Source organism: Calliphora vicina, chromosome 5 (genome assembly GCF_958450345.1).
Source record: "Calliphora vicina chromosome 5, idCalVici1.1, whole genome shotgun sequence".
In the NCBI taxonomy this organism is placed as follows: Eukaryota; Metazoa; Arthropoda; class Insecta; order Diptera; family Calliphoridae; genus Calliphora; species Calliphora vicina.
Window position 1 is genome coordinate 52,511,540 of NC_088784.1, and position 17,408 is coordinate 52,528,947.

At 30.1% G+C, this 17,408-nt stretch overlaps 2 protein-coding genes across 2 annotated transcripts in view; both read left to right on the forward strand.

Moving 5' to 3' along the window:
* The window catches only part of LOC135959856 (uncharacterized), a 64,648-nt gene that overhangs the window by 6,863 nt on the left and 40,377 nt on the right, over positions 1 to 17,408 (forward strand). Inside the window, exon 3 of the mRNA XM_065510952.1 lies at positions 5,953 to 7,067. Within this exon, the coding sequence (XP_065367024.1) occupies positions 5,953 to 7,067 (1,115 nt within the window). The remainder of the gene's footprint in view (positions 1 to 5,952; positions 7,068 to 17,408) is intronic.
* On the forward strand, positions 11,877 to 13,608 carry angel. Its single transcript, XM_065510953.1, has one exon. It carries the CDS (start codon positions 11,943 to 11,945, stop codon positions 13,062 to 13,064), a length of 1,122 nt encoding a protein of 373 aa, XP_065367025.1. The 5' UTR covers positions 11,877 to 11,942; the 3' UTR covers positions 13,065 to 13,608.

Sequence of the window (17,408 nt, forward strand, 5' to 3'; positions counted from 1 at the left end):
ATGTAATGGTCTGGGGTAGCTTTTCTGGTCAAGGATTTGGGCCAAATCATAAAATTTATTTGATTATGGATCGGTTCATGTACCGTGATGTATTAAAAGCTGTAATGTTGCCTTATGCCAGTGAAGAGATGCTAATTATAGGGAGCTTCCAACAGGATAACGATCCTAAGCACCCCTCAAAAGTTTGTAAGACTTGGCTGCAGAGCAATAAGATTCAAGTTCTTCATTGGCCTGGTCAATCTCCCGATCTCAATCCTATTGAGAACTTGTGGCACATTGTTAACATGAAAATAAATCGAGAAAATTGCTGTAATAAGGATCGGAAATTTTCACGATTTATTTCATGCCGTTAAAATAGCCTGGGAAGGAATATCGAAAAACGCCATAAAAACATAATATCTTCTATGCCAAGAGATGTTCTTGAGCCATCCAAAACAAAGGATTTTATATAGTATATCCTTGAAGGGGTGCTTTAGTTTTGTCCGTTTCATTTTCTACCTTAAAATATTTTTTGATTTTAAGTTACCTCTTATAGAAAGGTTATCTTTGAAAGTATATATTTGTTTATCAATACTAAACATATTAACAAATGAAAATAATACATAATAGATATTCAAAACTTTGATTTTATACAAAAAAAATACCATATGAAAAAAATGCATTGAGGGGGTGCGTTAGTTATGGCCAATACTGTACGTACGATCGACTTTTTGGGCCTTTTTTAAAAAATCGATATATTTAAATAAAATTTTGTTTCATTAACTAATACATAGTTATTTTCAATAAAAATATCGCACAAGAGGGTATTAACTAGGGTATTCAATTAATCGGATTTCTGGTTTAATCGGTTAATCGAGCAAATAATTAATCGGGTTTAGATTTATTCGGTTAATAATCGGTTAATTTAAAATTATTCGATTAACCGAATAATATCTATTTTAATTTTAAATTGAAAATCAGAGAACGAAAATAACGGGCTCACTTTCATTTCAATGGTAAATTCTCATTCGCAACCATTTAAAAATATTTTTTGTGATATATCACGGAGAGAGTGATTTATTCGAGAACATTTTAGGTTTGGGGTTGAGAGAAACAGAAAAGAAACAAACACAAATAATCTGGATAAGTAATTTATAATTTATTTTTTTCGTAAAGGTCAGCTTGTGACTTTCATTTGCGAACATGAAAAATAAATCGCAAAAATGCATTTGATGCAAATCAACGATTAAATATATAAAATTTATCAAAAGATTACTAACAAATCAAAAAAAAATTCTCATTTCTCAGACTTCATTACTTCATACTTATCATATTATTTCCATAATTTGTTAAAAATTACTAATAATATGTTATTGTATGTAAATAAAAGAGAAAGTAACAGTTATTAAGAACAAGAACAAATGAATTGTTTATATCACACCAAACCATTAAAAAACAACAAAAACGAATAAAGGTCATACCAAACCATTTAAATAAAAATCATTTTATAACTGTTATTTTCACGGATTTATTTTTATCACAAAAATATAAATCACAATTTGGGTTTTTTGGACGAGTTATTTTCGATCTCTGTTGAAAATACAACAAAACATAAAATACAGCAAAAAAGGTATTTGAGATCATTTTTGTAAACATATCGCCTATTTGCTGCAACAACGTCATAACTCAAAATCCATGTTTTTTGAACTGAGTAATATAACCTTTCATATAGTTTTATCAGTTTTCAAAAAAGTCAATTATTTTTTGTGTGAGAGTGTTTTTTTGTTGTAAACATCAAAATTACAATTCATGTTTTCTCGTATATTTGATAAGTAAAAATTTGGGTTAAATACAGATTAGAAAGATATTAACATCTACTATTTATATTTCTTAAATAGCATGATTTGTTGCAAATTTATTTAAGAAATAGTAAAATGTCATAAAACATTCAAAGACGTTTTTCTCGAAACGACTTTTTTTGAATTATGACGTTGTTGCAGCAAATGAGTTGTTTAGGGTTTTAGTGAGATCATCTGCAATAATTTTTTTTATAAAAAGAATATAATTTAAACGATTTTTTTCTTTAGATTTAATAAAACTTTTCTTGGAAAAAAACTTTCGCTGATTGTATATGTTGGAGAAATCAAAAGCATGATAAAGAATATTCCTTTTTGGATTGTTTTAGATTTTGATTAATTTAATAGTTTCGTTTAGTTATGATAAAGACCCATTTCAAAAAAGTTTCGTCTATACATGTAAATCAGTGATGTTCAAAAATAAAAATGAAGATATTTGGTGAGAGAGCTACCCAGCAAACATAATGTCAAACACTTAAAATAATAACAAAATGAAGAAAGTTTAAATTTAGAATTTTTGTCAAATAAAACCAATTTATTAAATGAATATAATTTAAATTTTAAGGAAATGAAAGAATATACATTATACGGCCGAAATACTCTCAAATTTTTTATTTATTTTTAACTTTGTTTTTTTGTGTTCAATTGTAATTGAAACGCGTGTGTTTGCTATGCTTCATCCAAAAACCAACCAACAACAATGATTATTGAATTTCTGAAAAAATTAGACATTTATTACGCTCTTTAAAAGAGCGTAACAAATGTGTTTAAATTTTTTAAACAATTGTTGTATGGGATGAACATCACTGATGTAAATACAAACAAAGTTTCAAAGACATGTAAATTAAATATGTCAGTTATTATACATACTCACTAATCATATTTTTTGGATGTTCAAAAAATATTTAATTTTAATTTGAAATTTGTATTTGAATTTAAATCGGCAATTTTAAATTATTCGAACAGTTAACCGTCCAAAATTAATCGGTTAATCGATTGAATACCCTAGTATTAACTCAATATTTTTTTATTCTCAATATTTCAGTAGATGTTAAAAACTGTTTGTTACATTTTAAGAGAATTTGTTAATGCGAATACATCATAGTAAGAAAATTCCACTTGAAAATATATTTACATTTTTTCTTAAATTGTTCCAATTATTGCAAAAAAATTTTTTTGAGTTAATACCATTTTTCTGAAAAAATGTGAACAATTTTTTTCTAAAAAGAGTCACATTTCGAATTAAAATCATAAAATAAAACAAACTTTATCAAAACAAGTAAGAGTGCTATATTCGGCTATGCCGAATCTTATATACCCTTCACCTTTGTTGTGGATGCATTATTATTTTTTATAATTAGTATATATGTATGTACATTGCCCACTTTCAGCGTACAGCATCCTAAATTTATCAAGAACACAAAAAACAACAACAACGCCAAACGAAACAAAACACCAAAAGAAAAAACAAAATACGCAAGGCAATGAAACCAACACACATCCAAACATACGTTTAATTGTATAAAAAACAACAACAACGCCAAAAGAAACAAAATACGCAAAGCATGCACATTCAAACATACGATTTGTTGATTTTTTGTCAAAAAAAACCAACACACAACCAAACAAACGTTTAGTTGTATAAAAAACAACAACAACGCCAAAAGAAACAAAACACAAAAAAAACAAAATACGCAAAGCATGCACATCCAAAAACATACGTTTTGTTGCTTTTTTGTCAAAGCATGCAATACATTGTGTTTTTTGATGAAATTTTCAGAGGTTGTCTCGGATTTTTGCTCATATCTCCGTTATTTATGGACGGATTTTGCTGATTTTAAATAGCAAAATTCTCGAAAGTATGTCTGACAGAATTGTGGAAGATTTGGATCCCGGAGATATCTGGGGCCTTCAGAAAATTGATTTCAACAGACAGACAGACGGACAGACAGACAGACAGACAGACGGACATGGCTTAATCGACTCCGCTATCTATAAGGATCCAGAATATATATACTTTATAGGGTCGGAAATGAAAAATGTAGAAATTACAAACGGAATGACAAACTTATATATACCCTTCTCACGAAGCTGAAGGGTATAAAAACAGTATCAACTCAAAATACAACCAAATTTAAATAAAACAATTTGATTACACAGAGGAACAAAATTGACATTTTGGTTTGGTGCAGCGGAAAATGTTTTTGATAAAACATGTATGGGACATTTCATAGTTTAAACTATCTTTAGTTTTTTTTGAGCAGCTCTTGCTTTTAAGATATCGCGGTATTAATTTTTTTGGTTATTATGTATTTTTTTCTCTTTTTGTTTGATTATTTCATAAATGGAGACTAAAATTAAAAGTGAATTTTCGTACTGGTATTATACACAAAATTATCTTTTCTTTGACATCATTTTTGTTTATCTAAATTTCAGAATATATTGGATGTTGAAAATTAACTTTTTTCAGTTTCATCCTTATAAGTTTGACCTATGTTAAAAGGGTTCAAAATTTTTTCACTATATACAATAAAAACATATCAATAAACTAATTTGTATAAAAATAAAAAAAGAAAACTCCATGAAAATATACTAAAATATTTGGCAAATAAATCAAAGTTATACAATATTTTTCATATGTCATTTTTGTATTAAAAAAATTATACAAATGTTACTTGAATGTTTTACACCTGCAAGATTATACATAAACTAAAGATTTATTTTTGTAGATTATTTTGATCACAAAATATCTCCGAATTTTTTATAAATTATAAGAAAAAACTAACTAAACTATCAATATTTCGGTTAGCGAACACCTCTAAAATAAAAATTTGATCTAATTTCCTGTTTTTTTTTTGTTGATAAATATAATTTCTCTTGTTATATTATTTCATTATGGCTAGTAAGATGAGATGCTGTGTTAAAGATCCTAAAATGTTTTGTTACATTTGTGGCGAATATACAGTGAATGTCACTTAAAATCGTACACCATCGTAGTCAAATTTTATTCATTAGATTTAGAAAGTTGATGTTTTGGAAATATTTTAAAATGCTATTTTTATATTGTGTGTGCTATTACCTATCAGAAAATTGGGTATAATTTTAATTGCCCTTATCCACAAATAAAAAAATTGGGTAAGACTGTCAGTGCCCAGAATATCAACGCTTCATTTAAAACCGTAAAGGTACTAAAAAATAGCAAATGATACCCTACAAAGTATTAGGATTATTTAATATTAACATTTTTTTTAATTTTTAAAGTTTTAATTATAATTTAATATAATTGTACGAATTTAAGTGAAATATGAATTTTGTGGTGTTCTTTAATTTTCATCAATATTTTTTTAACGAAATGAGGTTTTGTTAATTTTTTTGTTGAAATACATATATTTTGTTCCAATTAATAAAATGACTTTTAATTTTTTATATAATCACCTATTATTGCCTGTATAATTTCATAATATTTAAAAAAAAAAATATGTTGTACGAATTTGAGTGACACTCACTGTATGTTAAAAGATCAGCGAAAATCAATTACATACACTGTTCTCCAATTGTATTTTGCTTACTTTGTTATTCAAATTCGCAACTTTGACAATTCCTGGATATATAATGTAGAAATGAATCTAAATGTTTGTAAAAATTTATTTTTTTATATGTTTTTAATAAAAATTTTAAGATATTTTCACTAAAAACGCTGTAAATCACGTAAAATATTTATATTGATGTAGTTAGATTTAAATGTGTATTAAGAAATAAAAATTTATTTATAAAAAAAATAGTGTTTTTAGTATGTAAAATTTCGGGATGTTATCAAAATTTTTCTTTAAATTTTTAACTAATTTTTTATTTTAATTAAAAACTATGTTCGCTATAATTCCTTGAATATGCAGTGCTAAATTTTTATTTAAAATTAATTTTCATAATGCACAATAACATACTTAAAAGTGTACCACAAAAAAACGTGTGGACTATTTATATATGTATAAGAAGATTATAACTAATAAATTTAAATTTCATTCCGACAATTTTGATTGGAAACAAATATTTCTGAAGGTTTCATGAACTTCAGTGTACATACATATATCCAAATATTTATTGCTTTTTAATTTTTCAGCTCCAAAAGACATAAAAAATCAAACCGAAAATATTCTTTCAACATATCCATCACTAAGCGATATGGAAAGGGTTGTAGAATCCCAAAAGTCGGCACTCTATGGTAAAAATATCAGACCAGTGGCGAAAAATACAACCAAAGTAATGAGTATTGGTTGGAATGAAGCAAAGATCAACGATATGCTTAATTATGATGCAAATACGAAACAGAAAGAGTTTCATTCAACTGCTACGCAAGCTCAACCCCAACAATGCCCTAGCAGTAATGTAGTGGGGAATGAAAATCCGATCGGATGGCAAGTACCGCCTAGACTAAATCTGGATACAGTAGATGGTATTGTACATCATAATTTAGCATCAAATTTAGAAGATAAGAATACCCCCATAAAAACTAAGTTTGTCGACCCATTTAAAAAGACCAAGGATGCAACACGAACACAAAAATTTCTTTGGTCCGAACAGCTACGTCAGTTATCCCCTTGGTCAAACAAACAAAACATGAATGATGCCAATGAGAGTAAATCAAATTTGCGATCCAGTTCAAAAGCTTTCATTAAATCATCCAAAAATAAATTTTTACGGTTGGTGTCTCCCAAAAAAGAGAATAGAGACCGCTGTAGTGTTAAAATACGCAAAACACCTCATCGTAACGTTGGTGTTCAGACTTCATGTGACGATGTTTCCCGCCGACAACTTAATATTCGCAGTCCATACGAACATAGCTCTAGTCCACAATCTCCACCTGGTAGTTACCATTCGCCCATACAATCCTCATCCTCAACAACACATTCGCAAAACACTACTCCAAATGGCACTGAACATACTTTAACTCATTTTGATTTTTCTCGTACGGTACATTCGCCACCTAAAAAAGCGCCCCGTTCTAGTCAACGAAAGTTAAATTTTCCTCTAAATTGCAATCATGCGTGTAAAGAATTCTCTATTCAAAATGTCGACATTCGTACAACGTCGCAACCCGCAAATGAGAAAAAAACGTATCGTTCATTTAATTCAGAATTGGATCAAGATGTATCAATATCAAAAATAAGCTATATTCTTAGTAATATTCGTGCAAAACTAGAGGCTCGCGATGACCATGCTGTGCGTACATTTCTGGTAAGTTAACATATTTATTTTTGTATTCGAAAACATATTAAGCAGATGTAATTAACAAATACATATTCGGTAAATATGGTCAGTTCATAATTTTTTTGATGAATCTCATTTGTGCCGAATTTTATTTATATGATAATAAATTTATTTTAATTGAATACCCTAAGTGTAGACACATAACAAAGGCATTCCTATAAAAATTCAACATAACATGCCGTCCTACTGCATTGCTCCTGAGATAAAATTTAGACCATTGCAATAAGGTAGTATTGCCCACGTATTCACGCTCAATTTTTATTTATTAACATGTTTGTCACGTTCAAAAATATTGTGCCAACACCCACTTAAAGTATATCAATCTGCTCAGGATCACTTTCTGATTCGATTATGCGATGTCCATCCGTTTTTTCTTTAAATAATAACTTAATTTAACAAAAACAATGAAAAATTAGAAGTTTAAATCACATATGTATGTATGTATATCTATAATCTAGTAAACACTTTTTGATAACACTATTAACTGTAAAAATCTATCCATTTGCGTCAACGCTACATGACTTTAAAAGGAAGAACCCAAATGTCGAATATATTGGACAAAATGTCTGAAAGGGTTAAAGATGTCTAGTCTAGACTCTACAGTGTAATCATGTGTATACAGAACCAGAGTACGGAAATAAACAAATCGAAACGATTGCTATCGTTTTGTTTTGTACTTTTCAGTGAGTAAAACAAAAACCAAACACATACAATGAGAATGATTGTCCCATCAGAGTCATGAGTGCAAACTGTACATTAATATAAACCAGGGGTGCCCACAAGTTCCTTATGGAAGAGTAAAAACCAATACATTTAAAGAAAAGCTACTTTTTATTCAATATTTGTTGTTGCTAAAACCAATTCATACAAAGAAAAAAGAAAAAAAACTCACTTTCAACACACACATTTTTAAAATATCAACGATAAACAAAAACAAAATCTACATGGATGATCGCAGTCGTCAATGTTTACCAGCAAAGCATACGAAAGTGTTGTTGCTTTCAACATGCGTGTATTCAGTGAAGAACGACAAAAAAAATAATAAGACAAAGTTGTTTGTGTATTTTGAATTGCTAGTGCTGAGTGCTCTAGTGAGTATACAAAACACACAGCCTATAGCTAAGAGCAATTACAAAAACAAAAGAGTACCAAGACTATAGGGCTTGGGCATGACTGATATAAACGTACGCAGCAAGGCAAATTTATTTACAGGTATACCCAATTCTACAACAAATACAACTTTACCAAAAACAACATGTACTTTGTTTTTGTAAAATTATTTGCTAGCTGTCAAACAGCTAAACAACAGAAGACGGCAAAAATCAAAAACAGGGGTAAAAATAAATAAATACGTGAAATTTACTTTCAATAAGTACTCCATTCACTTTTATATTGTCAATTATTCACTTTTCTACTATTTTATATTTTTTATTAAAAGAAACAAAAACGTTAATTTAAATTAATAAAGAAATGTAAACAAACTTTGACAGCTAGAAGTGAAAAAACAAATCGAGCAAAAAATAGTCAGCTGGCTTTTCGACTTCACCTTATTAGATACACCTTGGTACGCAGCTAGAAAAGAAAAGAGTAAGAACAATATTGAAACGTTATGATAAAAAACGTTTAACAAACGTTTGGTAATTGATTTACTCATTATAATAGAGAACACAGTACAAAAAAAACAAAACAAATAAAAAATAAGTTTCTCTATCTGTTTTGTACTTAAATGTACGATTGTAACGGTAAATTAAATAATGCAGATGAGTGAAAAGCTAATCGTTTCGTTTTCTCTCTTTGTCACTTGAAAAGTTTTTGTTTTGTTTTTGCTATGTACAATACAATATAAAAATGTTGATTTGTTTTGTACATTTTGCAAACGTTTGCGAAATGTTTTGTTTGTTTTCATACTCTGTACAGAACTCTAGAGTTCTGTATAGGGTAAACGCTCCTATAGTCGGCATGACCCAGTAGTCGGCATTTTTGACTTAAAAGCTTAATAAATAAGAATAACGATAATTTTATACAAAAGTAAGATTTAACTTTAATTAAACATACACTCATTTATCTTTATGTAATGTTTAAATTTGGGTGAGATGAGTATTTTCATCTATTTTTGTCCTCATTAAGTGACCATCTTTAAACTGGTGCGGAAGTGCCTGTTTTTTAAGAAATTATTTAGTGGCAAGGCCAACTAAAACAAGTTAGTAACCATATCAATTTAAGTAATATTTTTACCAGAGTGGTGTTAACAGATAAAACTTTGTTTAAATATTACCTACAATGTGAAAGTTTTCACAAAAAATATTTTTTTTGGTTATTTTAATTGATGCCGTCATTAGGAACAAAAATTTCTATGATTTTCAATAGTCGGCATAGTGATGCCGACTTCAGGAAAATTGCTAATTTTTTGTATTAAGCTCAAATTCTACAAATTTGTTTATTACTCATCTCTCTTGACAATAGATTTGGAGAAAATGAGTTTGAAATGAGTTTACCCAATAGTCGGCACAGTTTTAATTGAGCATTTTAAGAACTGCCGAGTATAGGAGACCAAGCATCCTGAACTCGGCAGCAGCTTTTTATTTGACTGGAGATCGTTAAACAGAGTAATATTTAGAGATTCAGTAGGTATTATTAATTCTAACATCTTAGAATTCCAAATATGGACACTCCAGAAAAAAAAACCCATGCACCAATATCCTGAAAAATCCTTAAAATATTTTCTATGGGAGAGAAGGCCCGATTTCTGTATTAGGTGCCAGTAAACAATATGGAGTTCCGCGTTCAAAAATATAGGACAAATTATACGGTTCCGAAGGTCCTATGAGAATGGGGCCGCAAACAGTGTTATCTAATTCCAAAGAAAGTGAGGATTAACTTAACACGGTTCAATCAATCGTGAAGGAAGAGCAGCAAACCACACCATTTGTATATGATCTACCCGGAAAGAAATGGTATAAAGGGATTTTTAAACTGTTCTCTCTAAAATAATCATGTAAGGTACCTTAATAAACAGGCTCTTTACTAAATCAGTTGGAGTTATTAGTAGGTGATCGGCCTGAAAATGAGAAAAGAAACGGATTTGGATCTAGCTTTTGAAATAGTCAACCGACTAGCTCCTAATATGAGCGTAGAATTGATTCCGATGACATTATCGAAGAGAACAATAACTTAAAAATAAATTATCAAACTATTGAAATTGTGAGTAATCTTACCATAGAGGCAGGCACGTTCATAATTAACAAGGAAAAGTTGAAAATAAGGTAGTATCGCCAACTTTAGCTGCAGAAAATCACAATGAAACGTTGAAACCTGTTCACTACTCATCTCCAACTTTATCAAATAATTATTCAAATACTTGGTTTCAGCCTTTTAACTGTTCAAGTCCAATCCCAACAAGTTGTAGTTGTACATTTCAAATTTTTTCAAAGTTTTTTAATAATATTATGGTCACTGGGATATTGTATATGATTGCGATAACCATAATATGTTTACGTTTACCATTAACATGATTGTAAATAAATATATATTTATGGCAATCATTTTCATGATAATGATTTATCATAATATGTTGATCTCAGAATATGATAACCATAATCCTAGAACAACACAATATGTTGAAGTATTACATCATAAACATGGTTGCCACAAACACATAAATATTTACTACAATCATATGTATATATGATTGCTACAATGATGTGAATGGTAACTTAAACATAAAATAAACATAAATGGTTACCGCAAACATATACATAATTACAGTGACCATAATAGAAAAATAAAATAAACCAAAACAAATTAAAAAAGGAAGATAAAACGAGTTAGGGGCAAATGTGAAGAGGATTTGGACACAGATCCTGAGGATGATGGTCTAAAAACGTAGGATATGATATTTGCCCACAGTGGTTTCACCTCAAATGCACTAATTTATGTTTTTTATTAGTATTTATTTAAATGGCTGATATTTTAAATAAAAAATAACTTGAATTCTTTTAAGATTTTATTCTTTTCTTAATAAAAAATGCTATGCCGACAATTGGGTCACAAATTGCCGACATTAGGATCAAGGGTGCCGACTTCGGGCACAAATCGTGTTTTTTCAAAAAAAAGTAAATTGCTCAAATTTAATAAAAACTGCTTGAAAAGAATTAATTGAGTCTAAAACTATACAAATTACTAAACAACAATAACCCATTTACATCCCAATACCATGTTCGCACTCATAATGGTATCACTTTAAAAACTGAAAAAAAGTTAAACTGCCGACTACTGGTGCATTCACCCTACACATGATTTAAATGAGAGCTATCTGCATGACTTCAACTTTTATGGTTCTTTTGCAAGTATCTTAAAACAGAGTAATGTGATCCAGCCATAGTATTTGTTGTGTTATCCAACGAAATCTCACAAATAAACAAAATAAATATTAGCTAGCTCTAAAGCATATTACATACTTAGATCTTCCGCAATTCCAGAGTATATCACAAAAGGCTCTGGGAGATTTTCTAGATGATAATAAGTTACACATAAAGCATATATCCGTGACTTCATGTCTATTTAAAATACTAAAAATGTAAACTACTTTTTCACGTAGTACTTTATTTAGCTGCACGGCTGAAAATGTAACCTAACGGCATCATTGGTGTATACAAATATTCAACAGGGTGATTCAGTATTGGCCAATGTTTATCTGGCATCACCGATAAAATGCTTATTTGAATCACCCTTCACACAGTGGCACAGATGTTCGAATTTATTAGTGGAGCATTATTTTATTTGGTTTACATCATGTTTTTGTAAATAAATCCATTAACATATAGAATATACGTTTTCTTTGAAATGTTAAAAGTTTTCAATTTGTCCAGAAACGTATGCTGTGTAAATAAAATACAAAGTATAAATACAACAAAGGCAGTTTCTTTTCACATACAATTTGCAGACTTTAAATACAAACGAGTAAACAGTAAAAATTCATTCACAATGCAACGCAAATGGAACCCGAAATTAATTAAATTTGAAAGAAATAATTGCGCTTATGGCGTTCAGAATTATAAACTTTTGTCGTACAACATATTAGCACAGGATCTACTTGTTGAACATCTTCACCTGTATTACAAAATTGACAATAAATTGTTAAGGTGGGAGAGCCGTTTACATAAACTTAAAGAAGAAATGACTATTCTTGCGCCGGACATAATGTGCTTGCAAGAAATGCAATATGATCACCTCAAAGAACTTGTAAATCAGTTAAGTATTGCGAAACAGAATATGAGGTTGGAGTATGTGTTTAAGAAAAAAACTGGCACTCGAAGTGATGGCTGTGCTATTATTTATGATAGAAATAAGTTTAAATTAATATCAGAACAATATGTAGAATATTACACTGACGGTGTGCCGACACTTAATCGTGAAAATATTGCCGTTATGGCAAAATTTCAACCGCTGGAAGACATCTCTGCTACATTTGTAGTTGCCACAACACATTTACTTTACAATCCAAAACGAGAAGACGTTCGAATTTCCCAAGTAAACAAATTGATGCAAGCAATTATGGATTTTTCTGATATTTCTATGTCAGTTGATAACAAAAATCGTCTGCCCGTTATATTGACTGGAGATTTTAATTTTACACCGGATACACGCGCATTTCAATTATTAACTGGTTTACAAAAACGAAAATTGATATCTGAAAAGAGCAAAGACGTGCAATATACAGAGGATTGCTTTCAAATGGATGCAATTGACTTTGGAATGGCCAATGCCGCATCAACATATCAAGATCAATGGATAACCGTAGATTATATATTGAAATCACGGTCACAAAGAAACAAAAAATCAATCCATGTCAATAGTAAATATAAATTGCCATATGCAGACCAATGTTGGAAAAATGGTAGAATACCAAATCAATTTTTTGGTTCTGATCATTTTTCACTGGCAATTCAATTTTCTATAGGTTAAACATTTCTAATTATTTTAAATAATTAAATATGTAATAAATAATCAGTTGATAATGTAGAATAATGCTATAAATTACACTTAAAAAATACTACTACTTTTGAATACACTAAAAAATACCTGGGAAGTGTTAATATTTTTCTGGTAGAAATACACACATATTTCTCAAGATTGCTTAAATAATTCGTTGAGAAACTTAAAATTATTATATATTCAACTAAATTACTGGCTTATAAGAGCCAGTAATTTTTTGAAATTTTTGAAAATGAATTTTTGAAAATTTCATTACCAAACAGAAAACTAGTATCACTTCCCTGGTATTTATACTTCATTATTTTTTGTATCACTGTGTTATTCGACACATCTAGAATTTTTTCGGATATTAGAAAATAACTAAAACTTTGTCTTTAAAATTTGACATTATCATAATTACTTGTTTGGCATCAATCCAAGTTTTCCAAAATTGTTATAAAAATAAAACAAATTTCAAGTTTAAATTAGAGACGAAGATCTCTTTTTATTGTAAATAAATATTACCTCGTAGAATGTACATATATATTGCGTTTTTTAGTAAATTGCACGTAGTGCTTATGTCGAAGACAATTTGACAAGTGTTTTTTTTATGCTAAAATAACAAGCATAATTTGGTGGCAAACAATATTTAAGGACCCGTTAACGGTTTACTGGCTAGAATCTAGTAAAATACTTCAAGCAAAGTTGCATAAAAAAGGAAGCAACAATAGATTCTAACGTTGTTAAAAATAGTATAATACGTTTAATGTAGTTATTACCAAAAGGATGCAACCTAAACATTGCCGGCCACCTTGCATCACTAATGTATGTTGTAATGTTAATAGCATAGGTATGGATTTTAGACAGATCCATAAACTGAATGGTTTTTAGACAGATCCATCAACTGAATGGTTTTTAGACAGATCCATCAACTGACCCTTGCGGGCAATGGTTTTTAGACAGATCCATCAACTGACCATTAAAGGCATTGTTTTTATAAAGAATATAGTAAAATAATACATACTAGGGTAAATCGTAAATATATTTCAATGAGCTTTTTTAATGATAATGTAAATATACAATTCGAATGTTAGTTAAAATGTTGAATTCAGTTGTGTTTAATTCATAGATGTAGATTAATTGTAATGAAAAGAGAAATAATCAAATGACAGCAATAGGTCTTTTAGGAAATCCCGAGTTACTGAAATACCATTAACTGACAATTATATAGAGTTAACTGGACCTGTCAGTATCCAGCCGAAAATTGTTCTCTGGGCCAATAATGACCCTAATACGTCTCGTCGAATTTCCGGTAACATAATTTGCGGCTATAAATCAGCCCCAATAAGAATATCAATAATCGGCGTTTACAGAAATCGAAGGCAAATTCTCCGATATATCTGCCAAAACAAAGGCCGTGGTATTCAGTACTACAGAAGAATCCAAATCAGAGCCGATCTTCAGAGAACAAACCTTTCTCGAAACTACAGAAACCGCATTATTTACGCCAGAAACTTTAGCATTTGCAGAATGCGTGGGAAGTTTAAACCTTTTTCGTAATCGATTACTAACGAATGAACATTCAGAAGCTGAATCAATAAGAGCTCTGACCTGATACCTATTGCCATTATGTATGATATTTACTGATGCAGTTCCTAAGATAACAGATTGATTTTGACGTGTATGAAATACTTGTCGAGTTTGCGTAACATTAGTAGAAGTAGAAGGTCGTTGATAAGTCGGTGACGAGTTAGTGGGTCGAAGAACCTCAGCAGAACTCCGACCGGAAGAAGTCGTAGGCCATTCCATTTTGAATTTTCTATTGGCACTTGATGAAGCATAGTATGGTGTCGATTATCGCAAATTAAACAATTATTATTGCTTTTACAATTGCTGACATGGTGTGTCCTTGAAAGACAATTAGAACAACAGTTATTTTCGTTCACAGCTAAAATTCGGTCAGTTATTGGAAGACTTTTAAATTGTCGACAAGTGCGTAAAAAGTGAGATTGGTTTGGACATAAAATACAAGAAATATTCGAAGAAGTAACATCGTCAGAAAGTACAGAATATTTTACGTGGTTTGACTTTGTTTCCAAAACGTTACCCTTAAGATTGTTAAGACAGTCCAATGTCAGAATTCTTTCCGTCAGAAAGTTATCCAAATCTTGCTAAAGCGACAGAGCCGTCTTGTTCTTTACACTGTGTTCCCAAAGAGAAACTGTCGATGAAGGCAGTCTTTGAATGCATATAAAGACGATAATTGGGTCCCAATTATCCGTATACACTTTATAAATAGAAAGGGATGTAAGACAACTATTAATTCCGCGTTTTAAGGTCTTAAGTCCAGCACTAGTTTCCTTGTCAAAGGAAGGAAGGCTAAATAGAAGTTTCAGTTGGTTGTTAACCAACATACGATGATTCTCATACGCCATCTTAAGATCCCGCCAGGCTGTATCAAAGCCCTCATTACTCAAAGGACTTTTCAAAACAATTTCCTTAGCTTCTCCTTCGGTCTTACGTATTAAATGGCAAAGACGTTCCACATTACTAAGGCGCGAGTTAATATAAATCGCCGTAAATAAATCCCTAAAGGCCGGACAAGAATTATAATCCCCTCCAAATGCGTCGACATCGCAAGGGGGTAGTGTCAAAGTATGCCCACAATTAGAATCAACCGCTGGCGAATCACCTGCGTTCGGTACCGATTTAAATTTGCGCACCTTCTCATTAATCGCACCTAAACATTTAATATAGGCTACATATGTGACCTGATATTTAGACGCAGCTACATCACTAGGCTCTGTATCAGAATTCTCCAAAAAATCTAAAAAGGCCTCATATGTTGCCTTAACTTTCTCCCATAACACTTTTATTTCAGCGCTCTGAACCTCCAAGGTATAAATATTATGAATGTCCTCAGGAAAATCATTAAAATTTGCCTCAAAAGCAATAAGAGCATCCGATGCTCTAATGAATCTATTTAGTGGAGTGATCGGCATTTTCCTTATTCAATTATCGATAATAAATAGAATTAAATTTCTATTTAGTTACAAAAATATGTAAAATTCAACAAAAATATTTCCCAAAACTATGTTTAGTCAAACTGACCGACCGTAGGGTGACCAATACAATTGAATAAGAAGATTTAACCGTATATGTATATTTGTTATTGTAATGTACAGATGTAAATCTGTAAACAAAAAATGTACAAAAGAAAATGTAAGAAATACTAATTTTTATTTATTGTCCGTATAAATTAAGTTTTACACAAATGAAATAGTGTCACCTTTTTTCTTTTTTCTTTTAAACCGAAGAATTTAATGAAATAAAACACAAATGAAATGTGTACGTGCGTCGCGTTAATATCAAGCGAATTTTAATCACTTCACTTTAGCTCACAATTGAAATATATTTACGTACCTTATTTTATGAAAAATAAATAATAAATATGTATATTGCCGGTGGACTGTATTATTGCCAGGGGATGATGGAGTCAATGATGCCCAAAGATCCAGTACTCGTTTAAAAATCCGGTTCGAAGGACCAAATGTTTGGCATCAATCCAAGTTTTCCAAAATTGTTATAAAAATATAAAAAACAAATTTCAAGTTTAAATTAGAGACGAAGATTTCTTTTTATTGTAAATAAATATTACCTCGTAAAAGGTATATATTGCGTTTTTTAGTAAATTGCACGTAGTGCTTATGTCGAAGACAATTTGACAAGTGTTTTTTTTTATGCTAAAATAACAAGCATAATTTGGTGGCAAACAATATTTAAGGACCCGTTAACGGTTTACTCGCTAGAATCTAGTAAAATACTTCCAGCAAAGTTGCATAAAAAAGGAAGCAACAATAGATTCTAACCTTGTTAAAAATAATATAATACGTTTAATGTAGTTATTACCAAAAGGATGCAACCTAAACATTACTATTTATTGTTTTTTAACCCAAAAAAATGTAAAACAGTTTAAATAAATCAAGTGATATTTTTGCATCCATTTGATTTTTTTAAATCTTATTCACTGCTTTTTCCATACAAATATATTCTTTTTGGAAATTACCCTGTTTGACCCCTTTCACAACAACAAAACAGCATGCTAAATTTCCATCTCCTTAACCCGACATTACCTCTGGCATCTACAAACACAAGAGACTTGCGCAACTAAATTGCCTAGTGTGAAAGGTTATTTGTATTTTCATTTGTGTTCTTTTTTAAATGTCGATATTTAAATGTTATTTTTAAGCAGAAATGACTGGAATTTGAATCATATTTGGCCCTTAGGGCTTGATTCTGAATAAATGAAATAGAAATGTAAATAAAAATAAATTC

Bases quoted from the DNA above. Each gene is read 5' to 3' on its own strand.
- angel (XM_065510953.1), top strand. From the start codon at position 11,943: ATGTTAAAAGTTTTCAATTTGTCCAGAAACGTATGCTGTGTAAATAAA.